The following is a 13,960-nucleotide window of genomic DNA, read 5'->3' on the forward strand; positions in this document are numbered from 1 at the left end:
CTCTGTCTGCTATATCGTATGAGGCACAGTTGCTATACATTAAGAGGGGGATTTCCTGCATTGTTTTCTAATGTTGGCTGTGTTACCAAGAGTGCGATGCTGGTTCTTTGACAGACGCGCTCTAGTCTTACGCTGGTTAAGCAGCTACTGACACATCTACGCCATTATTTGCGTTCCCCTTAAAGAACGTGCATAGGCGGGCTTATATGGGGGGGGGGGGGGGTCTGGAATTTCAAGAATTATTTACTTTCCACCGCTACCACTAGGGAAGGCGAGGTCCAGTGGTAGACACGGCGTCGATTCACTTTAATCTTTACGTACATTTTATTTCTTCAAGGGCATAGCCAGGGGGTGGCACATCGACCTCGCCCCTTATGCGACCCTCTACAGGCGGAAGAGCAGCTAAACGCTATCGTCGAAACCGTACACCGGCTCCGAATCCTCCTACACCTGCAGCGGCAGCTCTAGCCAGCTAGAATAATATACTGTAATCTATAACGCTGCCACGGCCTGTCGCACCCCTGCCAGAAATATTACCATGTATTGTCACCCACTAAGTCGCGATTTTCAGCTAAAATAGAAGCAGAGGGTCTATTGAGTATTTACGGATATTATTGACAGACAGTGAAACAATATTTATTAATTGCAAAATAAGCCCTAAAAGTCGCCTGCTGTAAATTCTGCCCACTACCGGTGACCGCCATTTTGCCACGGCATTTGAGATGTCGCCTGCTTCGTGGAGTGGAGCCGTGTTCTTCTACCGAAGTTTGAACCGCCGCCAATTATTCAATTTCTGAAGGCCAAGCTGAAGAAAGCTGACATAAATCCATTGTGGTATGCATGGTTGAGGCGCGGAACCTGCACCTGACCTCGAAACAAAACCGCTGGCTGTAATATAGACGCCCGCAAAGCAGTCGGCTTCTTACGTCGCTGCTTACGAGTGCTTGCGAGTCAGTCCATTCGCGTTTTATCGAAACATTCGTTATATATAAGGCGTTCAACCAGATGCGCTGAAACTTCGCCAGCTTGTTTGTGAACATCCGGGAATCAACCCACATAACACAGATTGTGAGCGAAAATTGGGCGTTAGAGCCCCTTTAAAGCACAGGCCAGGCACATGCAGCCGACCACTGACTTGCCTGTGGCAATCTTCCCGTCAATTGTCACAGGCATATAGTTTCCTAAAAATAACAAGAGGGGACTCTGGCGCTGAGATCATTCAGCGACCATTGGAATGATGGGTAGTACATGGCTTTGCCTATGCTCGTGGGCTTCGAATGCAGTTGTGGCTTCGTCTATTCCAGTGTTTTTGTTTTTTGGATGAAAGAACAAACAGCTTTGAACTTCGGGACCTGATTCGAATTGGTGAGCCTTAAAGGTGAAGGTGGTGAATTGGAACTGCAGAACAATTGCTGTTTTTCGTTTTGTGACAAATCAGCTCCGAGCAACACGAAGCCAACCGGAGCCAGAAGTACGAAACTTAGACAAATCTCGTTACTACCCATCATTCCCACGCATGCTCTCTGAAGCGCCGTGCGTTGCAGCTCCCACATACACTTACACAAGAGTTTCCTCTTGTGTATCGATAGTAAACTCTGTGGTCGCAGGGGCACAACCATGCGGTTACTCACTAGAGAAATCAGCAGGCGCAACGTGCTGCATCCTAGCCTCCTATGCCCTGACGAGCAGCACACATCCTCATACATTACAGAGGCACAGTGCCTGCCAATATTTGCAGAGCTCGCAGCTACGCGGGACTGTTTATCGGCGGTGGTTTCGAAACTAGATTGCTTGTCGCTGAACAGATTGCCTATATACACATACGTAGGCTGTCCAAGTGGCTTGCTTCAGATGAGCAACACCTTATCGACCCGCGGCTTGTCCTTTTCCGGGTGCTAAGCATCATCGGTATGAACGTTTCTTATAAATGCAGTGTTAATCAAATATTGTGAATAATATCTTTAACATACGGAAGGTATTGTACCGCCTATTGATTTTTCTATCGTTCTTTTTCTCTCTGTGCGTCGAATCGTGTGCCGCAGCCACAGGGTACTGCAACTAGATAAACTATTTTGGCTGGCAACCTTTTTCTATAAAATGTACTCTCTACTTGTTACGTGATTTGGTTGCTGTTCTATAAAGGGCGCTTCTGCTTTTCTCTTTGCCTGCCCAGAACCTGGCGTTCAGCGCCCGGGACCGCGACAACATGTCCCTGCGCGGCCTGATCCCGCCGGCCGTTCGCTCAGTGGAGACCGAGCTGCAAGCGGTCATGGATAATATTAAGCTGTACGAGTCGGGGCTCGCAAAGTACCTCTATCTCCGGGAGCTGCACGTGAGTATACATATACGCGCGTATATAGTGTATGCAGACGGCTGAGCATGACCGTCGCCGCTTCTTGCTACTTTCTATCATCGTCATCATCATCAGCCTCACTACGCCCACTGCAGGACAAAGACCTCTCCCGTGTTCCGCCAGTCAACTCGGCCATGTGCTTGCTGGCGCCACTTAGTACCCGCAAACTTCCTAATCTCGTCTGCTCACCTAACTTGCTGTCTCCCCTCACCCGCTTGCCTTCTCTTGGAATCCAGTATGTGACCCTTAATAAATAGTAGTTATTCTGCCTTCGCGCTGCGTGCCTTGCCCATGACCATTTCCTCTGGTCGATTTTGACTATGATGTCCGTGACACCCATTTATCCCTTCGTATGAGCTCTGCTTTCTTCTCGTCTCCTAGGTTGCCCCTTAGAGTACATCTGTAGTTCTTCTTTTCATTGCTTAATGCGTCGTCCTCAACTTGAGTTGAGCCGTATTTGGTAACGACGTGGCGTCGGCACCGCGTCGTTATCAAGATCGGAATCAAGACTCGGAAAAAAAATCATGCATTAGACACCGCTATGGACACTCCACTACAAACTCACTCCTTGGTATTTTCGTCTCTGCAACATTTTGCTGCAACTGCAACACATTTCTTGCAAGTCCTGGTGCGTCCTCTCTACAGTCACACATTTTCCGGTTGTGTGAAATTTCAAGAAAAGAAAATGCATCTTTGAAAGTACAACACAGGCCGTTGCTTTCAGTCCTCAAAAATTTAAACCGAGCGCACGTACGTGATATATTCAGCCAAATGTGGTTTAATTGCATACGGAACTGCATAGAGCAAGTTTAGTGCCACTCTTCTTTGTAGTAGCTAATGTTATTGTCATCCAGACCACTGTGTCGGCACAAATTACGAAGAGCTAGCGAGAAGTGTCGAAATATAAGGTGCAGCATCTTCACGACAGCCCGGAATTCAACGCTAAATCGAATTTTTTGTTTGTGTTTATGCAATCACAAACTATTTTGCGGCGCCTTATGAGAAGAAGATTGCCTTTTCCATAAAGGTGGAAGGGCTTGTTTTGGCATCCTGCGGTGGTCATCGTCATCATTGTTCCGCGTTAGTGTCTATAACTAGACGAAGCCCCTGTCTAGCTATCTTCAATGTGTGCTCTCCTGCGCGAGTCGATTCCACGTTATGCCAACAAGTTCTTAGCTTCTCAATTGCGCCTGGTTACAGTCTTCGTCAAGCCAGCTGCTGCATTGGTGAAGACGAGTCTGCTCGGGGAAACAGCGGTTCCAGTGTTTCAACGATTTCTCGTCACTTCGAAGTTCCGTGTTTCCATAAGATTCAGTACGATACAAACGGAATCGTTCGGTCGGCTGGTTTGTTGGATAGACACAGGTTCCGAGGGATGGGTCGCTGGTTAACACTCCCACGATAACTCGTAACATCAAATATCCCACAAAGTGGATGGGGAACCGACCGGTGCTTTAGCTCGAATGGTAAAGCATCGGACACGTGATCTGAAGGCTGTGGGTTCGGTTTCCTGCGACAAATTGACTATTCATGCACTTTACTTGCTTTCAATTTGTGTCTTAATCACTATACTGTATAATCAAAAACATATAAATAATGTCCCTATGTAATGTTCTTGACTCATTTGTCCTTAAGTATCATTGGTTATGACTTAACGTGCAGTGAAAAAAATAGGGCAATGGCATGAGTGGCTAGTTTTCTGTATTATACTCAACTAAAGACACCGACAGACAATCGATCCAAAGAAAAAAAAAAGGGGGGGGGGGCAATTATCTAGAGTTTCGTTACCTGTATTGTGATGATTCTTCCTGAATTGAAAGAAATTAATGTGGACAAACGTTGTCCAGTAGTTGAAGTGCGGTAGTTAGAGAACAATTAAACGTATTTAATATTGATTTTTTGATTGGGGCCCGAAAGAAATAGCGTCAATGCCACTGCGCATGCGCGAGACTCAGAGTTTCGGTTTCACATTGCGGACGCTATTTGTCGAATTTAGCGGGGCCCAACAGCGTGCGCCAATAGATTTGCGTCAAGCAGACATGGAGCGATGGCCTTCGGCCAAGACCAGAGGGACCTGGTATAGGGGGAGCGTACAATGTGCCGCAAACCCTATTCGACAATTCTTCACTCCTGCTTGACCGGAAGCGTGCATATGCGAAGAGCTATGGGGCCTCAACCTTTGGAGCCCCGATTCGAAAACTGTCCGATGACTGTGTCTATGAGGTGCTCATTATAGGCTACAGGGTGACGTGCAGGATTGATGCATGGTTGCAATGCCTGCTAATTGTACGTGATTTGTGCAGGACTACAACGAGAAGCTCTTCTTCCGCGCGCTGAAGGAGTACACCGAGGAGCTGATGCCGCTGGTGTACACGCCCGTGGTGGGCGAGGCCTGCCTCAAGTACAGTCTCATCTACCGTCGTCCCAAGGGACTCTTCCTGACGGCGCAGGACGCGGGCAAGCTGTACGAAGTGCTCGGCAACTGGCCCGAAAAGCAGGTCGACGTGAGTATCGACAGCGTGGCGACGACGACGTCACGCAGAATGCTTCTCTGTAATAGCCTAAGTTTTTAACCAAGCCTATAGCCACTGGTCTTGATAAATGCAAAGCATTCGCTGGCGTCCGAAAAGAGACTGTGTGGTTTGGGAAGCTTCTGTATGACCTATGTTTCTATCATTAAACCCAACACAGCCTAGCGCTCTCTCCCCTGCCTATTTCTTCAGGTTTCTGTTAACGTTCTGCATAACTCAAAAGGCTTTACTAGCAAGTCCAATTTTCAACTCCAACCTAACGGTGGCCATGTGGTAGATAAAATGCGCAGTCTTTATAGACATCTCACCGAGGGTTATGTTACGTGGGATAAGTCAATTTAACAATACAAAATCTTTATACGATGACCTAACTTTGAGCTTTGCATAGCCACAACCGGGCTATAGAAGCGCCTCGCGCGCACTCTGCGCGCGTGCCGCTCCTCTGGCCCGGTTGTGGCATAGCCTAACAGGTCGAGAAATTCGACTCGTTCGCAGGAATCTTTGCGACGACTGTACATTTAGGACGCGACACAAACAGAACGCACCGGTATTGCTCAAAGTGCACATGAGCCACGGATCATGACACAAGAAAGAAGTGGTCATGAATTATTCACAAAATAAGTCTTTTGAATCCAGAAGAACGAGAGCATTTCTACTAATGAACATGTCCTGGGTTTTTGTGCAAAAACCACGATGTAGTGATGAGGCCCGCAGTGTGTTGGTGGACCCAGCATCAATTTTGCTCATCTGGGGCTCACTTAACGTGCACCGAAATATAAGTACTCGGGTGTTGTCGCATTTCGTCCAAATGGAAATGCGGCCGTGGTGGGCGGGAATCGAGTTCTCGTCTTGGAGTTTAGCAGCTTGACACATTACGCGTTAAGCTAATATGGCGAGTGCGATTCAAAATTTGCGCCCAAACATGCATTGCGTTTGTGTAGAAAGCGACGCGGAGAACGCTTACATCGGAGTAGAGGTGCATGCAGACCAACTCTTGCGAGTGGGCGGAGGGGCAAACACACACACACACACACTATATATATATATATATATATATTACCACCACCACACAATGCCCACGCCGGGGAAACTGAAAGCGGCGACCTCCGGAGGTGAGGCCGCTGTCACGCGAACCGACCAATACCCTCCGCCGCTGCCTTACGACGTGCCGTTAAAGCCTGTTTGTGAAACCGCCAACAGAACGTCCGCTGCCATTACCGTTTCCGTCGACTGTTATCCGGTTATCCGGTGACTGCGCTTGTCGACACGGGAGCTGATTACTCGGTGATGAGTGCTTCATTGGCCACCCGTCTACACAAGGTGCTGACAACGTGGGACGGCCCTCAACTAATTACCGTGGGAAGACAACTCGTATCCCCTATAGGAAGGTGCCCCGCCAGGCTTGTGATTTGTGCGTCGGCTTTTGTAATGTCATTCCTTGTGCTGCCCAACTGTTCCAGGCTGGTCATTTTGGGCGTAGATTTTCTGCAAGAGTATGGAACGATAATTCATCTGTGTGATTTGTTCGTCAGTTTTGCTAACTGTGTTTCTCCAGATTCCGACATTGATAACAAGTATCGTGGCGTGGCATTATGCGTAGTTGATGATTGCGTCTCGTTGCCACCTCGCAGTAGTATCTTCGTGTTTGTTGAGTGTTCACGGGTGCCGTCGATTACGGGCATCGCCGAAAGTAACCTGACGTCATTGCTTGATCGGGAAGTCGCCATTGCTCGAAGTCTCGTTCAACTCCAAAATGGCCAGACTACGTTTTTCGTTACGCACTTAAGTGGGGAATACAGGCATTTCACGAAACGCACAACCGTGGCTTACTTGGAGGCATTGGATGATTTGGACGCCTTCCCTTTGATTACGACGATATTGACTGAGAACAGCTGCGATACTGACGCGACTAGTCGACTCAACGTAAATCGCCAGTTAGAAGAACCTAAGAGGGCAATGCTCCTCAGTCTCCTCTCATCCTTTAGTGACTGTTTTGCCACTACGTCGAAAGTCCGGCAGACCCCTCTAATGAAGCACACAATTATCACTGAGCCCAAAGTCCAACCCGTGCGTTAACATGCTTGCCGCGTGTCGCAGGAGCAAGATGCCATCGGTCATCAAGTGAAAGAAATGCTCGACGACGAAGTAATTGAACTATCGACTAGTCCTTGGGCGTCACCAGTTGTTCTGGTAAAAAAGAAAGATGGTTCACTACGATTTTGCGCGGACTACCGCAAACTTAACAAGATAACGAAAAAAAGACGTATATCCTCTTCCTCGCATTGATGATTCCTTGGATCGCCTGCGACACGCCCGTTACTTCTCTTCCATGGATCTCCGTAGCGGATATTGGCAGATTGAAAAAAGATGAACGGGACCGGGAAAAAACAGCATTTATTACGCCTGACGGTCTCTATGAATTTAAAGTTCTCCCTTCTGGACTGTGCTCCGATCCATCCACATTCCAACGAATGATAGACACAGTTTTATGTGACCTGAAGTGACACTCATGTTTAGTGTATTTAGACGACGTATTCGTTTTTTTCTACGACTTTTGAACAGCACATTGAGCGGCTTGAAGTGGTTGTTCTGGCTATTCGCACTGCCGGACTCTCTCTGAAACCGGGAAATTGTTATTTTGGATATAAGAAACTCAAATTCCTTGGCCACATTGTCAGCAGCAGTGGTGTTCGCCCCGACACTGAGAAGGCTATGGCAGTTGCTTTCTTCCCGATACCGAGAACAAAGCATGATGTACGCCGCTTTCTGGGCCTTTGTGCTTATTACCGCCGCTTCGTACCGAATTTTTTGAAAATCGTCGACCCTCTACAACAATTCGTCAAGGACGAGTCGCCTTCGTCTGGGGTCCCAAACAATCTGACGCTTTCAGCGACCCTCAACAACGCCTACAAACGCCGCCGATCCTTGGTCACTTTGACACCGAAGCAGACACAGAAGTCCGCACTGACCCGAGTAACCTTGGCCTCGGAGCTATTCTCGAGCAATATCAAGATGGCGTGGAACGCGTCATCGCCTGCGCTACCCGCACGTTGTCATCTGTGGAGAAGAGTTACTCGACGACTGAATAAGAATGTCTGGCGGTTGTATGGGCTATAACGAAATTCAGGCCCTACTTGTACGGACACCCCCTAATTGTTAGTGAGAACCACTCTCTCTGCTGGCTAGAGAATCTGAAAGATCCTTCTGCCCGTCTCGTAAGATGGAGCCTTCGGTTACAGGAATCCGATATAACGATGGTTCGCGAGTCTGGCCAGAAACACACCGACGCTGACCGTTTTTCCCGCGCACCTGTCGAGATCGCTGCTTGCTGCCGTCCGTCCATGTGTCCGTCTGTGTGACCGTCCGTGCGTCCATCCGCCCGTCCGTGCGTGCGTCTGTTCGTGCGTCTGTTCGTACGTCCGCACGTCCATCCGTGCGTCCGTTCCTGCATTCGTCCATGCATCCGCCCCTGCTTTCGTCCATGCGTCCATCCGTCCGTGCAGCCATTCGTGCGTCCGTTCATGCATCTGTCCGTGGGTCCGTTCGTCCATCTAGTCAACACTCCAAGTACCACCATCTCGCATCCTTTCATCACATATTCCTCATATAGAAGCACCGCCATCCAGCGGACATTCCATGGACTGAACGAGATGAGGCACACGCAAACTTTCTTACGGCTTGCGCTTCGTGTCTACTTCCCACCTTTAACCACCTCGGGTTCATTGTATATACTAGTTCACTGTATTCATGACACTGCGGCCCAACGCCTTTCTAAAACCAAGGAGGTTACGCCCAGCGAGTGTAACGTAGCGAACCTTTTTTGTCAGATAGTGCTCAATGTACATGCCAATGGCTACGAATGGGAAATGAAACAGGAGAATTCGGCTTTTAGTTAACGCGCACACTAGAAATTTTTTATTGTTGAACAACGCACAGGAGAAATGGCCCAGCGGCACCAACTTGCAGCTGAAAGCGTAAGACTGGTTACTTACTACGGCTACGACGAGGGACGAACGGGTGCCGCTTTAAGGAGCTTGGCCCCTAAAACCTAACGCGCGCTCTGACGTTTTGTTCGCGTGCTGGGCCGACCCGGTGGGCTACACTCGTGTGACGTAATACCCTTTCCTTTCTTTTTTTCGTAATCCATGTTCAACACTGTGATGCAAAACTATCTTACTGTAGCAGAGCCATTTATGTATCCTCGCTGCTTCGCAGGCCATCGTGGTGACGGACGGTGAGCGTATCCTGGGTCTCGGCGACCTGGGAGCCAACGGCATGGGCATCCCCGTCGGAAAGCTGGCGCTGTACACGGCGCTGGCCGGCATCCATCCCGAGCGGACCCTTCCCGTCATGCTAGACCTTGGCACAAACAACGAGGTACGCACCGATTGGCTGGATACTGCTTTCTTTCTTTCTAGTCATTGACCGTCGCGCCTGCTCCTATGTGTACATGTACACTAATTGTCATTGGGCATGATTACGCATACAAATAGATATGCACATGAAAAAAAGTTCAAGGAGAGAGGTAGCTGGCTGGCAACGGCCACCGTGCGATGCCTGCGTACTTTGTACGGGAAGTGGGGAATAAAAATAGAAGCTAGAAACAGCAATCAGGGACTTGAATAGCAAATGAATAAGTGATTAAAATGTGAACGCTGCATTATTACACTTACGATGAAGCGCTCCCATGGGCCTTATGTTCACAAGATGAGCCCCCTATACGCCGCTAAGTTGTTCGTGAGATCAAATTTCAGACTGCCCATGATTTGAACAAATCTTTAATAGCGTTGTGAAAAAATCCGTTAAATGTTGTGCCAGACCTACCGTTGAGTGATTCATGCTTCGCAGCTACATGGAATCGATGGCTGCAAGCGATACGCGCCTTTGCTGCCGAGCTATTAAGTGCGTGTGGACTAGTGATGCCCGGTGGCGCCTAAGGAAGTCCTGAGTTAGCTACTCAAATTCGGAGGCAGGGCATCCTAGATTGACTGTCTCGGATCGGGATAAGAACGTGTTCAGTATGAGGGTAGTGTCTGAAAACGGCTGCGTGCCGTATGGTCGCGGTGCCGCCTCGGCCCGTTACCGCCATGTGGAGGCATCCGGGAAATCCCCCTTTGACGGATTCGCTAAAGAAGTGCCATTTTGAACATGCCTTGAATCGACATAGAAATGATTTGAACCCTTTCGCTTGCAGTCATTTGTAGCAAAAACCTAAAACAGCTGGGCGAGTTAGTACTATTAGAACAGAGAGCTGATATAGTTGGTACGTATTCATTGTAAAATATACAGGGCGTGCAAACACGGACCCGATAAGGAAGTGATGACGCCATAAACACCGACTAACAACCAACACCAAGCGTGAATGGTATACACAGTAATAAATCCAGGTCTTGCAGAGTGATTCTGCTAGTTTCCAACCACGACAGTGTACGGCGTCGCTGTACTTATACACGTATACGGTAAATGAGCGCTGCGAAAGTATCGTAATGTTGCAGCCATTAGTTTGAGTGGGACACCGGTGGCACGTGTGTCGCAGATTCTGCTGGCCGACCCGTACTACATCGGTCTGCGTCAGAAGAGAATCCGCGGCGCCCAGTACGACGACTTCGTGGACGAGTTCATGCAGGCGGCCGTCAAGAGGTGCGTATACACCTGTGCATCCGCTTGTCGTACAAAACGTATACACTTTCTAAACTCCGGTTTCTTTAAGCGACGTGCTGTCTTTTATAACACGTCACCATGCTCTCCGAGTTTGTGTCGGTCCTAGGCAAGAATTTGAAAACAAAATTGAAACAAAATCTTTATTTGCGGGAAAGACTTCGTTGCCGCTAAAACAGGGCAACGCCGCGTGGTCGGACCCCTCGGGCTCTCGTCATCCTTTCAGCTCTCCTGACTAACCTCCGCTGGTCTTCAAGGGCCGGGCTGGACAGCATTGCGTACCACTTCTCTCTGTTGTCCTATTCGGGCCGTTCCACGCGCTTCCCGCACAGCCGCAACGCACGTGCCGGGACTCCTACCGCACGCAAGCGGGAGACAAATAAGCCAATTGGCGATGCTCTTTCACCCTCCGCAGCGTCGCCGATTGGCTTATTTGTCCCCCGCTTGCGTGTGGTAGGAGTCCCGGCACGCGCGTTGCGGCTGTGCGGGAAGCGCGTGGAAGTGCCCTTCCTGTTCTTCCGTGCGTGCCGTACATTTCCTAGCGATGTGGTAGCGCGTGTGTGCTTCGAGGTAGCACGTATGCACAATCTGTGGATGTTTATGTATGTGTTAGTATGAGTCAGTGTAACGTCGCAGAATCCATGGCTGAAAGGTTCTTGTGTGGTGCTGCGTAATGTCTCCGTAAATCTCTGTAATATTGCAGGATCGTTTTGTAACTGGGATCGATGGGTGACGGGTCCTCCAAGATGTTGCCATGCGTCGGCAGCTCGGTAAAAAAAGAAAATATCGCAAAACCGAAGTTGTACAAGATATGTTGATAACGCACCTGGATTCTAGCCAGATAACCTAGTAGCGGATTCATTACATGAAACTGTATGCAATGAGGTGAAAGCAAAGGAACAAAATATGTAGCATGTGCATCATAAATGTCTGACCCGAGCAAATATATAAAAAGGGATATTTAAAAGAAATACTATGAAATTGCACAACTATATGTGGTGCATGCATAAAAAATGCAAGTGCAAAGACAGAATAGTTATCAAACACACACGCATACATATATATATATATATATATATATATATATATATATATATATATATATATATAATCTGTGTAAGTAGACTGGTTGATGACGATCGACAAAGGAGAACATGCATCCTTTTAGTTCAGTGATCCTAACTTGACCACTGATCTAGGTAAGAAATATTATTGGTACAAAAGTTGTTTGAACCGTAGATATTTAATATAACAGCGGTGAGCTGGCTAAAACATTATGCTCAATTATTTAAAAAGTGTGAGTTATTTTAATTAAACTGGATGAAAAAAAGAAAGCTGACGTATTGTGCTACGTTCGAATTCAAAGATAAAACATATCGTCATGAATTCGCTCCGTAAAGAGGGAACGTTTAGAGCTGATTATACTTTGTTTGTCGATACCGCAGTCCTGTAAGAGAGCATTTACAGAGATGTGATTATACAGTACTGAATGTAAAGTGAGTAACAAAGGAGGAGACGCTTCTTTAAATTCGCAAATCAAGTTCGCAGAAGTTGCACGTAGTGGAAAGCTTGGGTGACATTGCCACAGCGGTAGCAGCGTGGCGAAAATGGTTGGTATGCACGTGTTTATTCTTTGCGAAACTGAATCACCGGCACTGCTCCTTTCTAACAGTGGGATAGGAAGATATTACAGGGCAGGCTAGAAACAATTATTGCAAGCTGACATTTACAAAAAAAAAAAAACCAAGAAAAAAATGCTAACGGCCGTGACAGCAAGTCTTATCTGTGTACATAGCATGGCTGAGTGCCTATATATGATACCGTCGTCGCTGCGCTACACTGTATCACACTCGGACCATTGTTTTCTTTCTTTTTTGTTTTCTTATGCGTACTTAAAGGCGATGTTGGCTATTTTTGTTTTTCTTTTTTCTGCGATTCGCTTCGTGAGGAGCTTTACATGGTAGCGCACATTAATGGGGCGCGCGCTGCGCGGCTGCTATTGTGCGCTGCTAAAAGGAGCGGAACCGCGCTTTGAAGTGCCTTCCCGCGGAAAATGGACACGTCCGCTTTCTGCGCACATTGTGCAAAGAAAAGCGGCTCCTCAATCTACTGACTGTCATGCAAGGAACGTACTGCAGCGCATTATCAGGCATAATTAACTATACTGTAAAGTAATGAACAAAGAACGCAGTGGTGTGTTTGAAAAATTGCACAAACGGCAGTAAGCTAAATGTAATTACTTCGCCTCCAAAAGGATAACCTGCAGGTGATTGGGTTAGAAATGATCTTTCAGCGAGCCATGTGTGAGTTACAGATATTGGTGGCAGCTCCGTATAGTTTGCGATTGATTGATATGCGGGTTTTAACGCCCCAAAACCACCGCATACCCTATAGTTTGCAAGGAACCCGACGCCGGCTGATGTAGAAGAATTGCGTGTGCAAACACAAATAGAAGTGTCTCGCGCGAATTTCCATGCGTCGTTCTCCTGTAGCTGATGATCCTCTCAATCGTTTCATTTCATGTATTTCACCCTCAGGGACGTAGAATTATGAAGGGGAGTGGTAAGAAAACGTATTAAATAAAAGCAGGCATTAAAGTAATTGTAATAATTCTTATTTTTCCATCAGTACAAAATATAATGATGGAGGGGGTCGAAAAAAAGCGACAGTCTGCTTGCCGGAGTTCCCCCTTCCGTGAAGGTAGCGCAGCAATGGGGCACAGTTCATACGCCAAATACTCTTCTATACTGTTTTACAATAACAGTGATATGTATTTAAACTAGCGTGACAAAAGAAAAAAAAACAATGAAAAGTAATAAACACATGCAGAGCATTACAACTTGCTCTTAGGAAAAAAACATACCTATGTACAAATAACTCTACATAAACACATATATATGCACACACGCGCGCGAGCATGCAGCCACACAAAAATAACCATACGTAATCGCGCAAATGTTGTAAATAACAAACAAACAAAAAGAGAACGCGCTGTCAACTGCTGTATAGAAGAACGTGTGAAGAACAGTCGTTTCTGATTTCTTTGTGCTAGAGGTTTGCGTATTCCTAGGTTATTGCTTTCCAGAAAACCAACACGCACGTCGATAAGTGAACAACATGTGTGTAAATGCGCGTCAATGAAAAAACAGCAACAAACACTACGGCCTATGGGTGGTCTGCCGTCTTCATGTGAGATTATTGAGGTCGCTGTTTATATGACGTTGTCACGCATCAATCTTGCCTGGATGTGAGCGAAAGACCGTCTTTGTTGCCTGTAGCAACAAAGTCGCGCGTTACTAGGTGCATGTATGATTGGTGGATTCGCGGTAAAGAGGAGCGGAGAAATGGGGAGGGAGCAGTGCGCAATTTGAAAGAAATAGTGGAAGAAAGGGCGAAAGAAAGAAAGGAAGTAATAAAA

The 13,960-nt window shown here is 47.3% G+C and overlaps 1 protein-coding gene across 3 annotated transcripts in view; it reads left to right on the plus strand.

Moving 5' to 3' along the window:
- LOC119174261 (NADP-dependent malic enzyme) overlaps window positions 1-13,960 on the plus strand; it is a 144,785-nt gene that overhangs the window by 111,625 nt on the left and 19,200 nt on the right. For all 3 annotated transcript variants that reach the window (XM_075883085.1, XM_037425094.2, XM_075883086.1), the window contains exons 3-6: window positions 2,174-2,332; window positions 4,657-4,857; window positions 9,100-9,261; window positions 10,421-10,524. In XM_075883085.1, the coding sequence (XP_075739200.1) occupies window positions 2,174-2,332; window positions 4,657-4,857; window positions 9,100-9,261; window positions 10,421-10,524 (626 nt within the window). The remainder of the gene's footprint in view (window positions 1-2,173; window positions 2,333-4,656; window positions 4,858-9,099; window positions 9,262-10,420; window positions 10,525-13,960) is intronic.

This window comes from Rhipicephalus microplus, unplaced genomic scaffold, assembly GCF_043290135.1.
Source record: "Rhipicephalus microplus isolate Deutch F79 unplaced genomic scaffold, USDA_Rmic scaffold_15, whole genome shotgun sequence".
NCBI classification, from domain to species: Eukaryota; Metazoa; Arthropoda; class Arachnida; order Ixodida; family Ixodidae; genus Rhipicephalus; species Rhipicephalus microplus.